Source organism: Phyllobates terribilis, unplaced genomic scaffold (assembly GCF_046119375.1).
Source record: "Phyllobates terribilis strain yellow unplaced genomic scaffold, ASM4611937v1 Scaffold_5__5_contigs__length_657084704, whole genome shotgun sequence".
Lineage (NCBI taxonomy): Eukaryota > Metazoa > Chordata > Amphibia > Anura > Dendrobatidae > Phyllobates > Phyllobates terribilis.
Genome location: NW_027362765.1, coordinates 481,164,333 through 481,185,196, shown reverse-complemented (window position 1 = coordinate 481,185,196; position 20,864 = coordinate 481,164,333). Strand labels below are relative to the sequence as shown.

Below are 20,864 nucleotides of genomic sequence, written 5' to 3'. Positions count from 1 at the left end.
GGGAGTGCTTCTTAAAGTGTATGACTGAGCGTAAGACAGTTTCTGTTTATACATCCATGTACTCCTTTACTCTATGTACTCTAGATACATATTATATGAGCCACAGTTCTCAAGAATTGGGATTTCATTCATTTACCCAGTCTAATAGCCTCCAGCAATTACCAATGGTGTTCCCTAATAGACAATCCCCTTATAGATTCAGAAGCATTCAGCTATCAGTGTAATCTAAGGAATATTACCGAACATAATATCTTGAATGTTTAAAAGAAAAAAATCAATAAACGTGTTACTTTTCAGCATCGACAAATGTGACACTACATCACATAAAAGCACAATAATATATCAGGAAGCTCTTAAATCACATTTATGCACAGCATTTTAGTAAAAAAAATATCTAAAAGAAAATCAAAAAAATTGGCTGATATTTTAACATGTTGTGAAATATGACATTGCCCCCTTCCTGCATTATGCTATAATCATAACACTAATGGCTGTCATGAAGGACTCAAAATGGCATCAAATGCAGTGAAAATAATGTTATGCTGAAAAGCAGTATCATAATAATATGAGTTATGTAATGTACTAAAATTCAAAGATTATGGCAATGGAAACATGAATCATACCTCTTGATGTGCGTATCCTCTCCTGTAATAGAGGAGAAAAAATGAGTAAACAACTTGTTGAAATGAGGTTTTGATCAATACATCATCTTTTTCTGCATAAATCAGAACAGTTAGGTGCTTTAATGCTTGGACCACGTACCAAAACAATATTTAATACGTACTTTCCCATACCTTACTATTATTAATAATGTTTATATTCAGGTGCAACCATTTTTTACTAATTGACTAATTAGACCATATTTTGTAATGATAGAAAAAATTTAAATGTAAAATTTTTTAGCAAAATTTTCAATTAAGAACCTATTTGATTTTTTAAAAAAATGATTGTGTTTAGTTGGAATGACTGACTACTAGAGATGAAAGAGTCCCGAATTTAATAGTTCGGGGTTCATACGGGACAGTTAGTGTCTGATGCTAAACTCCGAACACGGACTTCTCCTGGAAGTCTGATGCAAAGTTTGGATTTCTGGGGAAAGTCCGGTGAGTGGAGAGAGAGAGATCATTTTTTCCAGCTCCATAGTACGGGTCCCCATATATTGGGGTGTGGGTAAAGTTTTAGTACCCGAAGCGAACTTTGGGCTAAAGCTTGGATTACGTACCAGAACCTGAACTTCAACGGGTCTGCTCATCCTTACTTACTACTGGTTATTATTAGGGATGAGCGGACCAGTAGAGTTTCAGGTTCTGGTCACTGACCAGAACTTTAGTCCAAAGTTCGGTTCGGGTACCAGAACTGTACCCGAATTTGAACCAGAACCCAATACCCCTTGATAACAATGGAGACTCAAACTTTGCATCTGAAAAAAAAAATCTCTCTTTATTTCTCTTTTAAGATCGGGTTCGCTCTTCTCTAGTTATGTTAAAAGTAACTTATGTGTTTTTTGTCTCTCCAACTCCCTTGACTATTATACATTTTTGTACATATTTCAAGAAAAGAAATTTGTGGAAAGTCTGCCACCTAATCGGAAAGCAGCATAACATAATGACAGAGACTCTGATTCCAGTCATGTCACATTTACTCGGCTACTCCTCTTAACTCAATTAGAAATATGTTTGCATTGTTTGCCTGGACATATATATATATTTTTTTTTTGAATAGGGAGAGAGAAAAATGTTTCTGTCAAACACTCAAAATTGCCATACTTTTCACATCGTTCATGACAAACTTTATCAAAATAGAATAGACATATTTGGAAACATTTTCATTGCAACAAAATCAACCTAATACTAACAGTCTATAACAAAACTCAAGGACAAAAGGTGTTCCTTGAAGAAAAAAAAATACATTTTCTTCCTAATCTCATGCAAACCATCTGAATGTCTAAAAAGGTAAACCAATACTGAAAGGTAAGCCAATCCACATGTTTTACAAATATTTGCATGCCATCATTTTTTTTGGCATAACAAATTTTTTTAGTATTTTCTACAATGGGATTTTTTGCAATTTGGGGCAAAAAATATTGAAACGTATATGAATGAACGAGTCACTGAATGCTCTCGCAAAGTCTGAAGGACTTTCTATGAAGCTGTAAGATGCAATGATCGCTGGTATTGTAGTTTTTCTGTGCTTCAGGGGTTATTGCTAGTTCATAAATGGGTAAAATTGCAACTTTACAATTTAACCCTTATTATAAATCCACTCTGTTCTCAAGTTCGGAGAGATTTTTAGAGTACAGCATGTTGCCTACGGTATGTTACCAGCCAGCGAGCAGTCTCAGCCTGGCCAGTTACCTAGGAACGGAGCACATGGCATGGGCAGCCTCTATGATTTACAGCCTGATTGTGCTACTCTCAAGCTGGATACAACCATCCTCAGTCGTTCTGCCCTTCTTCAATGCTGCAGAGGCAAGATTGCTTTTGTGAGCAGCCTGAAATACGTCACAGGAGATGGAAGTATCCTGAGCTGCTGGAGAAATGACAAGCCACAATGGAATATGGGATGTTGGTTTATTGTCAATAGTGTTGAGCCACCCCCGTAGTGTTCGAGTTCGGTTCGGTTCGTCGAACACCCGTGTGTTCGCCGAACTGTTCGTCGAACTGTTCGTCGAACACCTTCGAACACCGTTAAAACCAATGGCAGGCAAACAAAAACACATAGAAACACATAGAAAACACCTTCAAAGGTGTCCAAAAGCTGACAAACTGCTCAGAAGACATAACTAACACATGGAAAAGTGACAAGTACATATAGTCATGCGAAAATAAAAGAGGTGGAGGAGTAAAAGGAGGAGGAGACACAGATATAGGCATGTCATGCCCTTCTAAAATCCAAAAAGTGAGAAGCCGACACGGCCAGTCCGCTCCTGCCCGTGCCACCTCCGTGTCGCCGGGTTTGTGCCAGAGCCGCGGTGAACCCTGACGGCCAGCCCCCCTCTCCCAATACTGGTGCCTGTCCGCTGGTGGGTCGAGCGAGCCCCCCTGTGGTGGAGGCAGCTCTAAGCTTTTTAATTTAAATTGTCTCTCTAATTTGAATGAATACACTTTAAATCCATTTACAAGGATCTATTGGAGGGCAAGTCTCATGCCAGCAGCCGCGGTAATTCCAGCTCCAGTAGCGTCCACTAAAGCTGCTGCAGTTAAAAAGCTTTTATAAGGATCGAGTTCGGCTGTCCACCGCAAGGCATCCTACTGCCAGTCCCAGCCCCTATGCCTTGGGGTGCCTCCTGATGCTCTTCACTAAGTATCCCATGGTCCCGAAGCATTTCCTTTGAAAAAATTAAGTGTCTAAACTACAGGTGGTGTAGCTTGCTTAACAGCCGGGATAATCCGCTGACTAGCAGACACTGCTACTAGGCAAAAAGTATTTCCTGGGCTAGATGCAGTTAAAAATTTGTAATTAGATACTCTCGTTGGATGCTGAGAAAGCATTCCATAGAGTCTCCTGGCAAGCCATATATGATTCTCTTAAAAAGCTTGGGGTAGGGGTCTAGGGGACCCTTTTATAGCCAAAATCACGGCCCTGTATCGCAATACGTCACCTAGGCTGAAGATAAATGGAACTGTAGCACCCTGAGGGCTCGGTTGCTACAGACGTATTGCACCTCACCCAGAGGTGTGATATCTCACTCTCAGGTAAGGATGGAGTGTGGATCAGGACCCGACACCTGCATGCATTACACCACATTGCCGTGAGGCAGGGCGACCAATATGCCCCTGAGATGGGCACGACAGTCCCTGTCCCTGGCTGGAGTGGGGGGAGGGAACACTGAGGAAGGGGAACCCTGTAGTGCAGGAGCAGGGAGTAAGCAGTTCCTGGGTGCATTGAGAAGGGAGTATAAAAGGTGGGCACCATCTTAGTTCAGTGCAGAGAAGTCTGAGCAGAAGTGGCAGGGAGCAGGGGCTCTGCATGAGCTCTGCTCCGGAGGCGGGCCTAGTAACAGAGGCCCAGGCCTGGAAGAGGGAGAAGGAAGGAAGAGGAGCGGAGAAGGCTCCAGGAACGAGGAATGAAGGGATCCCAGGGGTGCGGACAGGCGAGTCGCCACCGCACGCCCGAATCCACCTGCGTGGAGGGGTCAGGCCAAAGGGGGAGACCGGTCCCCGAACTAGTGGAGGCAGGAAACGACCCTCAGCTAGAAACCGGAGGCTCTGACATTTTATGTGGCGCATCCCCTCGCTACAACCGCTAGGAAGGCACCACATAGGGTCAGGGAAACTGGCGCCAAGTTTACCAAGAGGAGGCCCGAGGCAGCCGGACAGAAGTGTTGGTAAGAAAGGCCAGACAAAGGACACACAAAGGGGGTCCTGTGAAGTGCTCCAAAGTTATCTGGGAGTTGTCTGAGCCCCTCACCTGGTGAGCACAGTACGACGTGGGCAGCCGTTACCTGCAGACGTGGTCTGGATAATAAGAACTGTGAGTAAAGGCCCTGGACTGCATCACTGACTCCGTGTCGTTACTGCTGCTGCCCTGCACCATCACCCCCATCCTCCGCATACACTGCCCTGAGGCTATACTCCTCCCGTGGGGAGTTATGCTACGCTCTGCTGCACCCACAACACCAGCCTCAGCGGTCTGCCCTGTAGCGGCGGTTCACTCTGACCGCAATCCACGGGTGGCGTAGTCGGACATTTAAACATCAAAACCACATAAATAGTTCCGCCACTGGTTTGACCGCCCTGAGCCACGGAACCGGGTCGCCGCCACGAAGACTACAACCACCAGCATCCACCAAAAAGGGTCCGGCTCCGGGTGTCCCAAGGCCCAGGGGGTGCGTCAGAACATTTTCATCACCTTTCACAATCACCAATGGGACAAGGCAGGGATGTCCTCTGTCCCCTCTCTTATACATTCTAGTGACGGAGCACCTGCTCTCATCAATTCGCCATAACCCCAATATTAGGTGGATTGAGGTGGGAGGCACCGAGTACAAGTGCTCTCTATTTGCTGATGATGTCCTAGTATATATCACTCAATCACATATATCCATTACTGCTGTTATGGCTGAAATAGATCACTTTGTTACATGGTAAAATTTTAAAATCAATGCAGCGAAGTCTGAGGCCCTCGATGTCTCCCTCCCCAAATCCATATAGGATTCCATCCAGTCCAACTTTCCCTTTGCCTGGCCCTCACAGGGTATCAAATACTTAGGAATTCCTATTCATAGAGACCTCTCCCATCTATGTTATCTTAATTTTGGGCCCTTTATTGAACAATTCCATACAGACCACGGTTGGCAAGTTAGAACTGTAAGATTCACTACGTGAACCACTGGTGTTTTGTGGAAAAGCACATGTACACTGCGTTCCAAATTATTATGCAAAAAGTGTTTAGGAGTGATAAGGGAAGAATTTGTTTGTTTGTCAGTTAAACTCATTGATGGTGATGTGTGTCAGGGCTCTTTATATCACTGTAAGCAATTGCAGACACCTGTGCTAATTAGTTTGGCAGGTGTGTCCAATGAAAGGCAAGACTACTTAAGAAGGCTCTCTCACATTATTAAGCAGCCTACATTTTCTGCCAAAATGGGAAAGAAAAAGGATGTGTCGGCTGCTGAGAAGCAACAAATTGTGGAGTGTTTAGGTCAAGGCATGACTACAATCAACATTGTGCGATGATCAGGATGAAGTGTCTTGGCAATCAAGAAGTATGTAGCTGATTCACAGTACACACGTGTGCGTGCTGATAAGGGCAAATTGAGGACTCTTTCCTACAGGCAATTACGTCAGGTTAAAAGAGCAGCGGCAAGAAAGCCTTGTCATAGCAGCAGACAAGTTTTTGAAGCTGCTGGTGCCTCCAACGTCCCCCGAACAACAAGATGCAGGGTCCTTCAGAGGTTTGCAGCTGTGCATACGCCATCCTGTCGACCTCCTCTATTCACTTCACACAAGCAGAAACGGCTCCAGTGGGCCAAACATTACATGAAGATTGATTTCAAAACTGTTTTGTTCACGGATGAGTGCCGTGCAGTGCTCGAAGGTCCAGATGGATGGAGTGGAGGATGGCTGGTTGATGGACACCCCACGCAAACACGGCTACAGCGCCAACAAGGAGGAGGTGGAGTAATGTTTTGGGCTGGAATCATGGGGAGAGAGATTGTCGGCCCCTTTAGGATCCCTGAAGGCGCTAAAGATGAACTCCATAATGTATGTGGATTTTCTCAAACAGCACTTCCTGCCATGGTTCAAGAAGAAGAACCGTGTATTTCACAGCAAGATCATTTTTCTGCATGATAATGCACCATCTCATGCTGCACATAAAACATCTGCATCTCTGGCTGATATGGGCATAAAAGGGGACAAACTTATGGTGTGACCCCCATGCTCCCCTGACCTCTACCCCATTCAGAACCTTTGGAGCATCATTAAAAGGAGTGTCTATGATGGCGGGAGGCAGTTCACATCTAAGCAACAGCTCTGGGAGGGTATTCTGTCCTCATGCAAAACAATTGAAGCAGAAACCATCCAAAACCTGACAAATTCAATGTACGAGAGAGTTCAGAAGCACCTTTCGAACAAGGGGTCCTATGTGAAAATGTAACATCACCTACAATAAAGTTTTGAGTTGAAAACTGTTTGATTTCAGTTTCTAACAACCTGCTAATGCTTATAATTTCAAAAATGACCATTTTTTTGGTCTTTATTAAAATGAAAAGGTTGATCGAAAAGTTTGGGGGATCTAAGAGTGTGGCAACCCAGTAGTCATGATTACTTCGAATTCTGACAATATGAGGGTCATGCTGCAGGTAGTGCAGCAATAAGGCACTTATGTGTCTTGCGCATCTCGGAGCCCCAAAATTATTTTCCGGGCTAGATGCAGCTAAAAATTATTTTTAATTTTAAATCTGGTGGAGCTTATTATAGATGGCCTAATAGGATCAGTGCTGCACACTGCTACAAAGCCCAAATTATTTTCCAGTCAAGATACAGATAAACATGATTAGTAATTTGAAAGCTTAAAACGGTTGGTAGGGTGATTTTAACCAACCATCAAGCTTTTACTCTCTCCAGGATGACACAGGGGTAGAAAAGTCGTTTCGGATCCATGATTTGTTCATCTTTATGAACGTGAGTCTGTCTACATTATCAGTGGAGAGCCGCGTGCACTTATCTGTCAGCACACCACCAGCAGCGCTTAACACACGTTCAGACAGAACGCTGGCTGCGGGGCATGACAAGATCTCCAAGGCGTAAGTGGCTAGCTCCGGCCATTTATCCAGATTGGAAGCCCAAAAAGAGCAAGGGTCCAGTGACACAGTCGTGGCTTCAATGTTTACTTGGAGATACTCCTGTACCATCGTCTCTAGGCGTTGACTATGTGTCAGACTTCTTGTCTCCTGTGGCCTTGCAAAGGATGGGCTAAAAAAGTGGTGAAATGATTCCGCAAAATTGATGTTACCAGCAGATACTGTGGTTCTGTTACGGTTTGAGTGCTGAACACTTGACGGTCCCACGGTTGGCAAGTTGGAACTGTGAGATTCACTACGTGCACCACTGGTATTTTGTGGAAAAGCACATGTAAGATTCTGCAACAGTCTCTGCTGATACTCCTGCATGCGTGCATCCCTTTCTATGGCAGGAATAATTTCTGCAAATTTACTTTTGTACCGGGGATCTAACAGTGTGGCAACCCAGTAGTCAGGATTATTTCTAATTCTCACAATTCGAGGGTCATGTTGCAGGTAGTGCAGCAAGAAGGCACTCATGTGTGTTGCGCATACAGGAGCACCAAGTCCCTGTTGTGTTGGTGGCGAGGTAGCAATCATGCTTCCTTCCTCTGTCCTCTCCCCCCAACCTCGCACAACAGAAATGTGATCAAGGTCTCCCTCAACTGATGAGTCTTCCATCAGTTCGTCCTCCACTTCTTCCTGGGCTCCTGCACCTTCCTCACTAGTTTGGCTGCTACCATGCGCCCTGGTAAAACCATCTCCCCCACCCTCACATGCCTGCCGCCTTGGTGCTGCCGACCGTCTGGACCTTGCAGATGTTAGCCCTTCCGCATACAACTCCTCCTCCTCTACTTCCTCCACCTCCTCTTGTGCCACCACCTGACTCCGAATTCTGTTTAACATGTGCTCCAGCATGTAAATCACCGGAATAGTCATGCTGATAATGGCATCGTCAGCACTAAACATCTTCGTCGCCATTTCAAAACTGTGCAGAAGGGTGCATAGGTCCCTGATCTGAGACCACTCCTCCAGCGTGATTTGCCCCACCTCTGAATCTCGTTGGCCCAGGCTATACGTCAGAACGTATTGCACCAGGGCTTGTCGGTGCTGCCACAGTCGCTGCAACATGTGCAGAGTTGAATTCCACCGGGTAGGCACATCGCATTTTAGCCGGTGAAGTGGCAGGCCCAACGACTTCTGTAGAGATGTAAGTCGCTGAGCTGCGGGATGCGAACGGCGGAAGTGAGCACACAGCGACCGTGCCCTCTGCAGAAGGCCATCTAGTCTGGGATAGTGGGCTAAAAATTGCTGGACAACCAGGTTCAACATGTGAGCCATACAAGGCACGTGTGTGACATTGCCCCGGCGAAGGGCCGCACCCAGGTTTGCAGCATTGTTGCACACGGCCTTCCCTGGTTTCAGGTCCAGTGGAGACAACCATTCATGAAATTGGTTCTCCAGAGCTGACCACAACTCCTCAGCTGTGTGACTCACATTTCCCAGACATTTCAAAGTAAAAACCGCCTGATGACGTTGAGCCCTACTGCCAGCATAGTAAGGAGGTGTGCAGGATCCCTTCTGCGCAGTTAGAAAGCTTGTGGCATGACCAGACAGGCTTTGGGTGCAGGTGGAAGACCGAGAGGAGGTTGAGGAGGCAGAAGCAGTGGAGGAACTTTGACATAAAGAGGATTGACGCACAACTCGTGGGGACGGCAAGACTTGGACAGCAGCCCCTTGTCCTGCTGTCACCATAGTTACCCAGTGCCCAGTCAGCGACATGTAATGCCCCTGTCCATGCCTACTCGTCCAAGTGTCTGTGGTGAAATGCACCCTGTCACACACAGAGTTTCTCAAAGAAGCGGTGATGTTGTGTGCGACATGCTGGTGGAGCGCAGGCACACCTTTCTTTGAGAAGTAGTGCCGACTGGGCATCTGGTACTGGGGCACTGCGACGGACATAAGGTCTCGAAAATCTTCTGTGTCCACCAGGCGGAAAGGCAGCATTTCTGTAGCCAAGATGGTGAAATTCAACCTCTTAGCTTTCTCATGGCTAGGAGGAAATGGTCTTTTACTTGTCCACATCTGAGGGACCGAGGGCTGGCTATTGTGCTTAGACGGGGTTGATAAGGGTGTCCCCGGCAAACTGCCGGTCTGTGAGGAAGATGCAGGCGGACATGTTAGGTTGCCTTGATCCAAAGGTGGTGCTATCGATGTCGGACAGCGCTCAACACCAGCTGGTGTTACCACCTCCAAAGAAAATGATGACCTGCCAATCACGCTGGCTGTTGCGGGTAAAGAGGTGGCAGGTCTGCGCCCCAAAACAGGTGTGACTGCTGTCCCCCCAGTCACAGAGGATGAAGAGGCCGCGGATGCACAAGATATGGCAGACGGTGGCTGGCCCGGCCGGCTAGGCCGCATTGTAGCACACTGAGCTTCCCACTGCAACTTATGCTTCATGTCCATGTGCCGGTTCATGCATGAAGTACTCAAACTATGTATTTTTTGGCCTCTACTTAGCTTTTGCTGACAAATGTTACAGATAACACGAGTTGGGTCATCTTTATCGATCTGAAAAAAATGCCCAGGCTATGCAAGGCTTAGCACCCATGCGACCTGAAGAGCCACCACGACTTGTGGTGAGAGGCAGAGTTGTGTTTGAGGATGCAGTTGTTGACGTGCTTCCAGTACTACGTCTCTGTCCAGGAAGGCGCAACCTGACCTCGTCGTCACTAGCATCTTCCTCCACCTCCTCTGCTGACCTCATCTCTTGGCTGACTGTGGGTTGACAGTAAGTGGGATCTCCAACCTCATCATCATCACCCTGTGTGTTATCACACCCGTCGTCCTCAGAGCCAACCTGTTCCTGCCCTGACAAAAAACTAAAGTTGTCGCTCCAATCAGGTATTTGAGTCTTATCATCGTCTTCCTCATTGTCTCCACCAACAGGAGTTACAGTTTGGGAATGAGGGTCTACGATATGGTCAGAACCTTTTGCGTCTGGTCCTGGATCCGACTCATAAAGATTCTGGGCATCAGTGCAGATCATTTCCTCGTCTGGATTCACAGAAGCGCTGGAGTCGACCTCTGATTCCCAGGCTATAGTATGAGTAAACAGCTCTGCAGACTCAACCATCTGTTCTACCTCATACTCAGACGGGCAGCTGGAGATTTGGGAGCTGTGAGGAAGCAAGTGCGATTTGGGTGACACCTTTGAGGACTGGAGTATTTGTGATGTTGAAGTTGATGTGGAGGAGAGCCCACTTAAAGGAGCACTTGATATCCGTTGAAGCACCTGCTGTTTTTGTGACTCATCTGGAATTTGTAGCGATTGGTGTGGCCGTAAGAAAGGGATCTTATCACATTGTCCGCTAAAAGAAGTAGACATTTTAGTTTGGCTGGAAGATGGTCTTTCTTCTGCAGATGTTACTGTTGCTTTAACACCTATCCCACGGACACAACCTTTTTTCCCCTTCCCAACACGCCTATTCCCCTTTCCACCAGCAGCAGGCCTTTTTCCACTCATTTTGGTGGTTAACTAATTCACAACTCTGGAGTTGTTTGCACAAAAAAACAATGGATGGTAACCGAGCAGAGCTGAGTGGCCAAACTGTGGTATTAGGCCAAAACTATTGGCTGGGTTAGATGCAGAAAAAAATTATATTCAATTTGCAACCTGATGGAGGTCAGTATAGATGGACTAATACAACAAGTCCCACACACAGCTAGAAGCCCAATATTTTTTCAGAGGTAGATGCAGAAAAAAATATATTCAGTTTGCAACCTGATGGAGGTCAGTATAGATGGACTAATACAACAAGTCCCACACACAGCTAGAAGCCCAATATTTTTTCAGAGGTAGATGCAGAAAAAAATATATTCAGATTGCAACCTGATGGAGGTCAGTATAGATGGACTAATACAACAAGTCCCACACACAGCTAGAAGCCCAAATATTTTTTCAGAGGTACTGTAGATGCAGATAAAAATTATTTTGAATTTGCAACCTGATGGAGGTCAGTATAGATGGACTAATAGAGAAAGTCCGACACACTGCTAGAAGGCCAAATATTTTTTCAGAGCTAGATGCAGAAAAAAATTATATTCAGTTTGCAACCTGATGGAGGTCTGTATAGATGGATTAATAGAACAAGACCCACACACAGCTAGAAGCCCAATATTTTTTCAGAGGTAGATGCAGAAAAAAATATATTCAGTTTGCAACCTGATGGAGGTCAGTATAGATGGACTAATACAACAAGTCCCACACACAGCTAGAAGCCCAAATATTTTTTCAGAGGTACTGTAGATGCAGATAAAAATTATTTTTAATTTGCAACCTGATGGAGGTCAGTATAGATGGACTAATAGAGAAAGTCCGACACACTACTAGAAGGCCAAATATTTTTTCAGAGCTAGATGCAGAAAAAAATTATATTCAGTTTGCAACCTGATGGAGGTCAGTATAGATGGACTAATACAACAAGTCCCACACACAGCTAGAAGCCCAATATTTTTTCAGAGGTAGATGCAGAAAAAAATATATTCAGTTTGCAACCTGATGGAGGTCAGTATAGATGGACTAATACAACAAGTCCCACACAAAGCTAGAAGCCCAATATTTTTTCAGAGGTAGATGCAGAAAAAAATATATTCAGTTTGCAACCTGATGGAGGTCAGTATAGATGGACTAATACAACAAGTCCCACACACAGCTAGAAGCCCAAATATTTTTTCAGAGGTACCATAGATGCAGATAAAAATTATTTTGAATTTGCAACCTGATGGAGGTCAGTATAGATGGACTAATAGAGAAAGTCCGACACACTGCTAGAAGGCCAAATATTTTTTCAGAGGTACTGTAGATGCAGATAAAAATTATTTTTAATTTGCAACCTGATGGAGGTCAGTATAGATGGACTAATAGAGAAAGTCCGACACACTACTAGAAGGCCAAATATTTTTTCAGAGCTAGATGCAGAAAAAAATTATATTCAGTTTGCAACCTGATGGAGGTCAGTATAGATGGACTAATACAACAAGTCCCACACACAGCTAGAAGCCCAATATTTTTTCAGAGGTAGATGCAGAAAAAAATATATTCAGTTTGCAACCTGATGGAGGTCAGTATAGATGGACTAATACAACAAGTCTCACACACAGCTAGAAGCCCAAATATTTTTTCAGAGGTACTGTAGATGCAGATAAAAATTATTTTGAATTTGCAACCTGATGGAGGTCAGTATAGATGGACTAATAGAGAAAGTCCGACACACTGCTAGAAGGCCAAATATTTTTTTAGAGCTAGATGCAGAAAAAAATTATATTCAGTTTGCAACCTGATGGAGGTCTGTATAGATGGATTAATAGAACGAGACCCACACACAGCTAGAAGCCCAATATTTTTTCAGAGGTAGATGCAGAAAAAAATATATTCAGTTTGCAACCTGATGGAGGTCAGTATAGATGGACTAATACAACAAGTCCCACACACAGCTAGAAGCCCAAATATTTTTTCAGAGGTACTGTAGATGCAGATAAAAATTATTTTGAATTTGCAACCTGATGGAGGTCAGTATAGATGGACTAATAGAGAAAGTCCGACACACTGCTAGAAGGCCAAATATTTTTTCAGAGCTAGATGCAGAAAAAAATTATATTCAGTTTGCAATCTGATGGAGGTCTGTATAGATGGATTAATAGAACAAGACCCACACACAGCTAGAAGCCCAATATTTTTTCAGAGGTAGATGCAGAAAAAAATATATTCAGTTTGCAACCTGATGGAGGTCAGTATAGATGGACTAATACAACAAGTCCCACACACAGCTAGAAGCCCAATATTTTTTCAGAGGTACTGTAGATGCAGATAAAAATTATTTTGAATTTGCAACCTGATGGAGGTCAGTATAGATGGACTAATAGAGAAAGTCCGACACACTGCTAGAAGGCCAAATATTTTTTCAGAGGTACTGTAGATGCAGATAAAAATTATTTTTAATTTGCAACCTGATGGAGGTCAGTATAGATGGACTAATAGAGAAAGTCCGACACACTACTAGAAGGCCAAATATTTTTTGAGAGCTAGATGCAGAAAAAAATTATATTCAGTTTGCAACCTGATGGAGGTCAGTATAGATGGACTAATACAACAAGTCCCACACACAGCTAGAAGCCCAATATTTTTTCAGAGGTAGATGCAGAAAAAAATATATTCAGTTTGCAACCTGATGGAGGTCAGTATAGATGGACTAATACAACAAGTCCCACACACAGCTAGAAGCCCAATATTTTTTCAGAGGTAGATGCAGAAAAAAATATATTCAGTTTGCAACCTGATGGAGGTCAGTATAGATGGACTAATACAACAAGTCCCACACACAGCTAGAAGCCCAAATATTTTTTCAGAGGTACCGTAGATGCAGATAAAAATTATTTTGAATTTGCAACCTGATGGAGGTCAGTATAGATGGACTAATAGAGAAAGTCCGACACACTGCTAGAAGGCCAAATATTTTTTCAGAGGTACTGTAGATGCAGATAAAAATTATTTTTAATTTGCAACCTGATGGAGGTCAGTATAGATGGACTAATACAACAAGTCCCACACACAGCTAGAAGCCCAAATATTTTTTCAGAGGTACTGTAGATGCAGATAAAAATTATTTTGAATTTGCAACCTGATGGAGGTCAGTATAGATGGACTAATAGAGAAAGTCCGACATACTGCTAGAAGGCCAAATATTTTTTCAGAGCTAGATGCAGAAAAAAAATTATATTCAGTTTGCAACCTGATGGAGGTCTGTATAGATGGATTAATAGAACAAGACTCACACACAGCTAGAAGCCCAATATTTTTTCAGAGGTAGATGCAGAAAAAAATATATTCAGTTTGCAACCTGATGGAGGTCAGTATAGATGGACTAATACAACAAGTCCCACACACAGCTAGAAGCCCAAATATTTTTTCAGAGGTACTGTAGATGCAGATAAAAATTATTTTGAATTTGCAACCTGATGTAGGTCAGTATAGATGGACTAATAGAGAAAGTCCGACACACTGCTAGAAGGCCAAATATTTTTTCAGAGGTACTGTAGATGCAGATAAAAATTATTTTTAATTTGCAACCTGATGGAGGTCAGTATAGATGGACTAATAGAGAAAGTCCGACACACTACTAGATGGCCAAATATTTTTTCAGAGCTAGATGCAGAAAAAAATTATATTCAGTTTGCAACCTGATGGAGGTCAGTATAGATGGACTAATACAACAAGTCCCACACACAGCTAGAAGCCCAATATTTTTTCAGAGGTAGATGCAGAAAAAAATATATTCAGTTTGCAACCTGATGGAGGTCAGTATAGATGGACTAATACAACAAGTCCCACACACAGCTAGAAGCCCAAATATTTTTTCAGAGGTACTGTAGATGCAGATAAAAATTATTTTGAATTTGCAACCTGATGGAGGTCAGTATAGATGGACTAATAGAGAAAGTCCGACACACTGCTAGAAGGCCAATTATTTTTTCAGAGCTAGATGCAGAAAAAAATTAGATTCAGTTTGCAACCTGATGGAGGTCAGTATAGATGGACTAATAGAATGATGCTATGCCCAAAAGATTTTACTTCACTAGGTGCAGTAAAAAAATTGGTATTCTATACACAGGTGGTATATCTTGCAACACAGATAGGCTACTCCACTGACTAACACACTCTGCAATAGGCCAAAAAGGATTAGCTTTGCTAGATTCAGCCAAATGCTGTGAAAAAAACTTGCACAGCACTGGCACAGACCTGCCTGGCAAAAACTGATGTAACCTAGTCCTGAAAAGGACTCCAATTACAATTAGTCTTTACTCCCACAACCTATCTATTTAGGAGCACAGACCTGCCTGATAAAAGTCGTAGGAAATGCTGTAACCTAGTCCTTAAAAGGACTGCAATCACAACTATTCCCTACTCCCAAGCTATCTGTATATTTGTGCGAAAATTGGCTTGAAATTAACAAGGTATAGCGCACACAGCAACAGCGGTGCCGTCTAACACGCAGCTGCAGCAGTGAGAAAATGGTGGCGACGGGGAAAATGGCTTGGTCTTATAGGGCAAGGACATGTGACATACACTGCCAATGACATATGCCCTTGCTTTTGTGAAAAAAAGCACTTCGCTCCGTGTGTGCGCTGCTGATAGGCTGACAGATTGCACCTCCCCACTGTAAATGCGGGAAAGAGAAAAAAAAATGGAGATCTTCATTGTTCCTGCAGAGATCCATCCCCTGCCCCTCCCCCCACCCCGCTGTACACTCAAACTGCGTATTAACATTAATTTTCATCATTACTGAGAAAAAATCCAGTTATGATTTTGGTGCACGAACAGTTATCGAACATAACCTCGAACAGCCGAATTTTTCTCAAATTGTTCGTGTTCGCCGAACGGCTCGAACACCGCCCAAAACAGCTCGAATTTGAGATTGGCGAACAGTTCGAGTAGAACAACGCTCATCTCTAATTGTCAATGCGTTTCAGAGTCACTCCGACTCCTTCTTCAAGACAGCTAGAAATGAGCAGCCCGGAAGATAATATAGTTCGGACGAGCAGCATGACCACTGGTCTGAACCGTCTATCTTAAGGATCAGCTGTCAAAGCAGGAAGTTAAGTGCTCGGAGCTCCGGAAGCTTCAGGTTGAGAAAACTCCATTAACCGGTTCAGGACCGCCCACTGTACATAAACGTCGGCGCTGCCTGGGCTCTGTGCAGCGCCGACGTTTAAAAACGGTGGTTGGTCCCGCAGCGCTCAGGACCCCCAGGGTCCTGCTAGCGCTGCGGTACCGGTTCAGAACGATACCTCTGACATGCGGCATCATGGGGACCTGATTGGATCAGGTCCCCATGATGTTAACCTGTTCCTATCTTCTAGATGCTGCGATCCATAGCGATCGCGGCATTTAAAAGATAGGGACAGCCGGTGGTCGGCGATCGGGACCCCCCACATACCTGTCAGCGGCGGGGATCCCGGTGCTGTGACCTCTGACATCATCGAGACCTGATTGGCTGGTGTGACGCTGACATCATCGAGACCTGAGCCAATCAGAGAGATCACCAGGGAAGTTTGTTTTAGCAACAAACTTTCCCGGGCGATCTGCCTGATAAATGCAGTTTCTCCTCCGATCTCAGTGAGAGAGCAGTGGAGAAACAGTGTGACAAGAGCTGTCAGCCTTGCCACTGTGAAAGTAAAAAAAATAAAAAATAAAAAAGAAAGTAAGAGTTAGGGTTAGTGAGTCTGTCAGATCAGTCAGTCCTGTCAGATCAGTCCAGTCAGATCTGTCAGTCCTGTCAGATCTGTCAGTCCTGTCAGATCTGTCAGTCAGATCTGTCAGTCCTGTCAGATCTGTCAGTCAGTCCTGTCAGATCTGTCAGTCAGTCCTGTCAGTCCTGTCAGATCTGTCAGTCAGTCAGTCCTGTCAGATCTGTCAGTCAGTCAGTCCTGTCAGATCTGTCAGTCCTGTCAGATCTGTCAGTCAGTCCTGTCAGATCTGTCAGTCAGTCAGTCCTGTCAGATCTGGCAGTCAGTCAGTCCTGTCAGATCTGTCAGTCAGTCAGATCTGTCAGTCAGTCAGTCCTGTCAGATCTGTCAGTCCTGTCAGATCTGTCAGTCAGTCAGTCCTGTCAGATCTGTCAGTCAGTCAGATCTGTCAGTCAGTCAGTCCTGTCAGATCTGTCAGTAAGTCAGTCCTGTCAGATCAGTCAGTCAGTCCTGTCACATCAGTCAGTCAGTCCTGTCAGATCAGTCCGGTCAGTCCAGTCCGGTCCCGTCCTTTCAGTCCGGTCCGTTCAGTCCAGTCAAAAAATATAAAAATAAAATGGCCCATCAGACTTATACCGCAGAGGAGGTGTATGTCCTGCTGTGTTCTGACACTGATGACAGCGCAATCTCAGATGAAGATATGGATTTTGAGGGCTTTAGTAGCGGCGACACTGAGAGCCCAGAAATGAGCAGTGATTCTGTTCCATCCTCAAGCCCAAGGACCAGTACAGCAATAGGGGCAAATAGCACTACTGGAGAAACGTCTCCAAATCAGGGAACACTGCCCAGTACAAGCGCTGTCCCTGCTACTAGTGAATTGGCGCACGCCAGTGTACAAGGGGCGTTGCCACATGATCTAGCATTTCCCAGATGGGAGGCTTCAGATTCGGCTGCTCCATTCAGCCCTGATTTCAACGCCATTCCTGGTATAAATGTGGAGGTGGAAGATTTTGGACCAATTCATTTTTTTAATTTGTTTTTTACAGACAGCTTGCTAGAGCATATTGTCGTGCAAACAAATTTATACGCGTCCCAATTCATAAGCCAGAATCCCCGATCTTACTATGCTAGGGCAAATTTATGGACACCAACTAATGTCCCGGAAATAAAAAATTTTTTAGGACTTACATTTGCCATGGGGCTTGTTAAAAAACCGAGAATTCGATCCTACTGGTCCAACCACCCTGTTCAAGCCACCCCTATGTTTTCAGTCATTCTGCCTAGGACCCGTTATGAAATGCTCATGCGGTTTTGGCATTTTAACGACAATAGTCAATGCCTGCCCAGAAATGCCCCAGAACATGACAGGTTATATAAAATTAGACCCATCATTGAAAATTTGTCAGAAAAATTCTTAAGCCTCTACACCCCAACACAAAATATTTCTATAGACGAGTCCCTTGTAAAATTCAAAGGAAGACTGCACCTCAAGCAATTTGTCCCATCTAAAAGGGCAAGGTTTGGAATAAAGCTCTATAAAATGTGCGAAAGTTCAACCGGATACACATCCGCTTTTCGCATATATGAGGGGAAAGATAGCCAACTAAACCCACCAGGATGCCCTACTTATCTGGGGACATCTGGAAAAATTGTTTGGGAGCTGATAAGTCCATTTTTTCAAAAAGGCTACAATCTATATGTGGACAATTATTACACCAGCATACCCCTATTTAAAAGTCTGGTTGAACACAACATCGGGGCTTGTGGGACCATCCGTAAAAACCGTCAGGGGTTTCCACAACCATTGGTCAACCAAAAGTTTCAAAAGGGGCAGTCAGGGGCTGTACGCAACGGAGAGCTGCTTGCCCTGAAATATAAGGATAAGAGGGATATTTTTGTCCTCAGCTCGATCCACACAGATGCCACAAGGGCCACTGTAGAACTAGGATCCACCACTCCGAAGCAAAAACCTGTGTCAGTCATTGACTACAACAAACACATGGGGGGTGTGGACCTTGCAGACCAGGTTCTACAGCCATACCAGGTATCAAGAAAGTCCTATACCTGGTATAAAAAGTTGGTTATTTATTTGTTTCAGGTGGCCACATACAATTCTTTTGTGTTGTACAAAAAATCAGGAAATTCAGATCCTTTTCTTGATAATCAAGAAAAGGTAATTGAAAATCTTGTCTTTCAAAGTGTTAGCCCCGCTCATCCATTAGAATCTGAGGATGTGAAAAGACTCACTGAGCGACATTTTATTGCACTTATTCCAGCAACGGAAACAAGAAGGAACCCCCAGAAAAGATGTCGTGTATGTACTAAGAGAGGAATGAGGCGTGATAACCGCTACTATTGCCCACAATGCCCATCATTGCCAGCCTTATTCGTCACTGACTGCTTTAAAATCTACCACACAGAACCACGTTTTTAAACTGTAAAAATGTATCCCAATTTGTCATTCAAACATTTGGTTCATTTAGTGAATGACACATTCGAGTAGAGCTCACTTAATTTCCAGGGGGGTTTCTCCAGAATCTAAACCTTCCATTGCGTGCTTGTTTCTGGAAATCATCCATTGAGTTAAAATGGTCACTAAACCCATAGATGAATTCCCAGAGGGGTTTCATTTCAGGGGGGATTCTTTAGCTCTGGTACTCTGAAAAGTGCCAGAACAGCATAATCCCCCCTGAAGTGACCCCATTATAGAAATGACACCTCTGTGGGAATTCATCTATGGGTTTAGTGACCATTTACCTATCTACTTATTTTCCCACCACTAGATTAATTTATACAGAGGAGTAGATTGTAAAATTCGGTCACTTGTTGTGGGTTTCCTCTGTTTAGGCACCTCAGGGGCTCTCCAAATGCAACATGGCGTCCGCTATCCATTCCAGTCAAATTTCCATTCCAAAAGTCAAATGGCGCTCCTTACCTTCCAAGCCATGCCGTGCGCCCAAACAGTGGCTTTGCACCACATATGGGGTATCGGCGTGCTCAGGAGAAATTGCACAACACATTTTGGGGTCCATTTTTTCTGGCTACCCTTGTGAAAATTAAAAATTTGAGGCTAAAGTAGCAGTTTTGTGTTAAAAATGTGTTTTTTTATTTTCACACTTCAACATTATAAAATTCTGTGAAGCCCCTGGGGGTTCAAGGTGCTCACCACACATCTAGATAAGTTCCTTGAGGGGTCTAGTTTCCAAAATGGGGTCACTTGTTGGGGGTTTCCTCTGTTTAGGCACCCCAGGGGCTCTCCAAATGCAACATGGCGTCCGCTATCCATTCCAGTCAAATTTCCATTCCAAAAGTCAAATGGCGCTCCTTACCTTCCAAGCCATGCCGTGCGCCCAAACAGTGGCTTTGCACCACATATGGGGTATCAGCGTGCTCAGGAGAAATTGCTCAACACATTTTGGGGTCCATTTTTTCTGGCTGCCCTTGTGAAAATTAAAAATTTGAGGCTAAAGTAGCAGTTTTGTGTTAAAAATGTGTTTTTTTATTTTCACACTTCAACATTATAAAATTCTGTGAAGCCCCTGGGGGTTCAAGGTGCTCACCACACATCTAGATAAGTTCCTTGAGGGGTCTAGTTTCCAAAATGGGGTCACTTGTTGGGGGTTTCCTCTGTTTAGGCACCTCAGGGGCTCTCCAAATGCAACATGGCGTCCGCTATCCGTTCCAGTCAAATTTCCATTCCAAAAGTCAAATGGCGCTCCTTACCTTCCAAGCCATGCCGTGCGCCCAAACAGTGGCTTTGCACCACATATGGGGTATCAGCGTGCTCAGGAGAAATTGCACAACACATTTTGGGGTCCATTTTTTCTGGCTGCCCTTGTGAAAATTAAAAATTTGAGGCTAAAGTAGCAGTTTTGTGTTAAAAATGTGTTTTTTTATTTTCACACTTCAACATTATAAAATTCTGTGAAGCCCCTGGGGGTTCAAGGTGCTCACCACACATCTAGATAAGTTCCTTGAGGGGTCTAGTTTCCAAAATGGGGTCACTTGTTGGGGGTTTCCTCTGTTTAGACACCTCTGGGGCTCTCCAAATGCAACATGGCGTCCGCTATCCATTCCAGTCAAATTTCCATTCCAAAAGTCAAATGGCGCTCCTTACCTTCCAAGCCATGCCATGCACCCAAACAGTGGCTTTGCACCACATATGGGGTATCAGCGTGCTCAGGAGAAATTACACAACACATTTTGGGGTCCATTTTTTCTGGCTGCCCTTGTGAAAATTAAAAATTTGAGGTTAAAGTAGCAGTTTTGTGAAAAAAAGTAAAATGTTCATTGTTTTCTTCCACATTCCAAAAATTCCTGTGAAGCGCCTGAAGGGTTAATAAACTTCTTGAATGTGGTTTTGAGCACCTTGAGGGGTGCAGTTTTTAGAATG

General features: G+C 44.1%; 1 protein-coding gene across 1 annotated transcript in view; it reads right to left on the bottom strand.

Annotated features, from left to right (window-relative positions):
- Positions 1 to 20,864, bottom strand: part of PCDH15 (protocadherin related 15) — a 2,836,044-nt gene that overhangs the window by 31,055 nt on the left and 2,784,125 nt on the right. Inside the window, exon 32 of the mRNA XM_073685487.1 lies at positions 624 to 645. Coding sequence (XP_073541588.1) covers positions 624 to 645 — 22 coding nt within the window. The remainder of the gene's footprint in view (positions 1 to 623; positions 646 to 20,864) is intronic.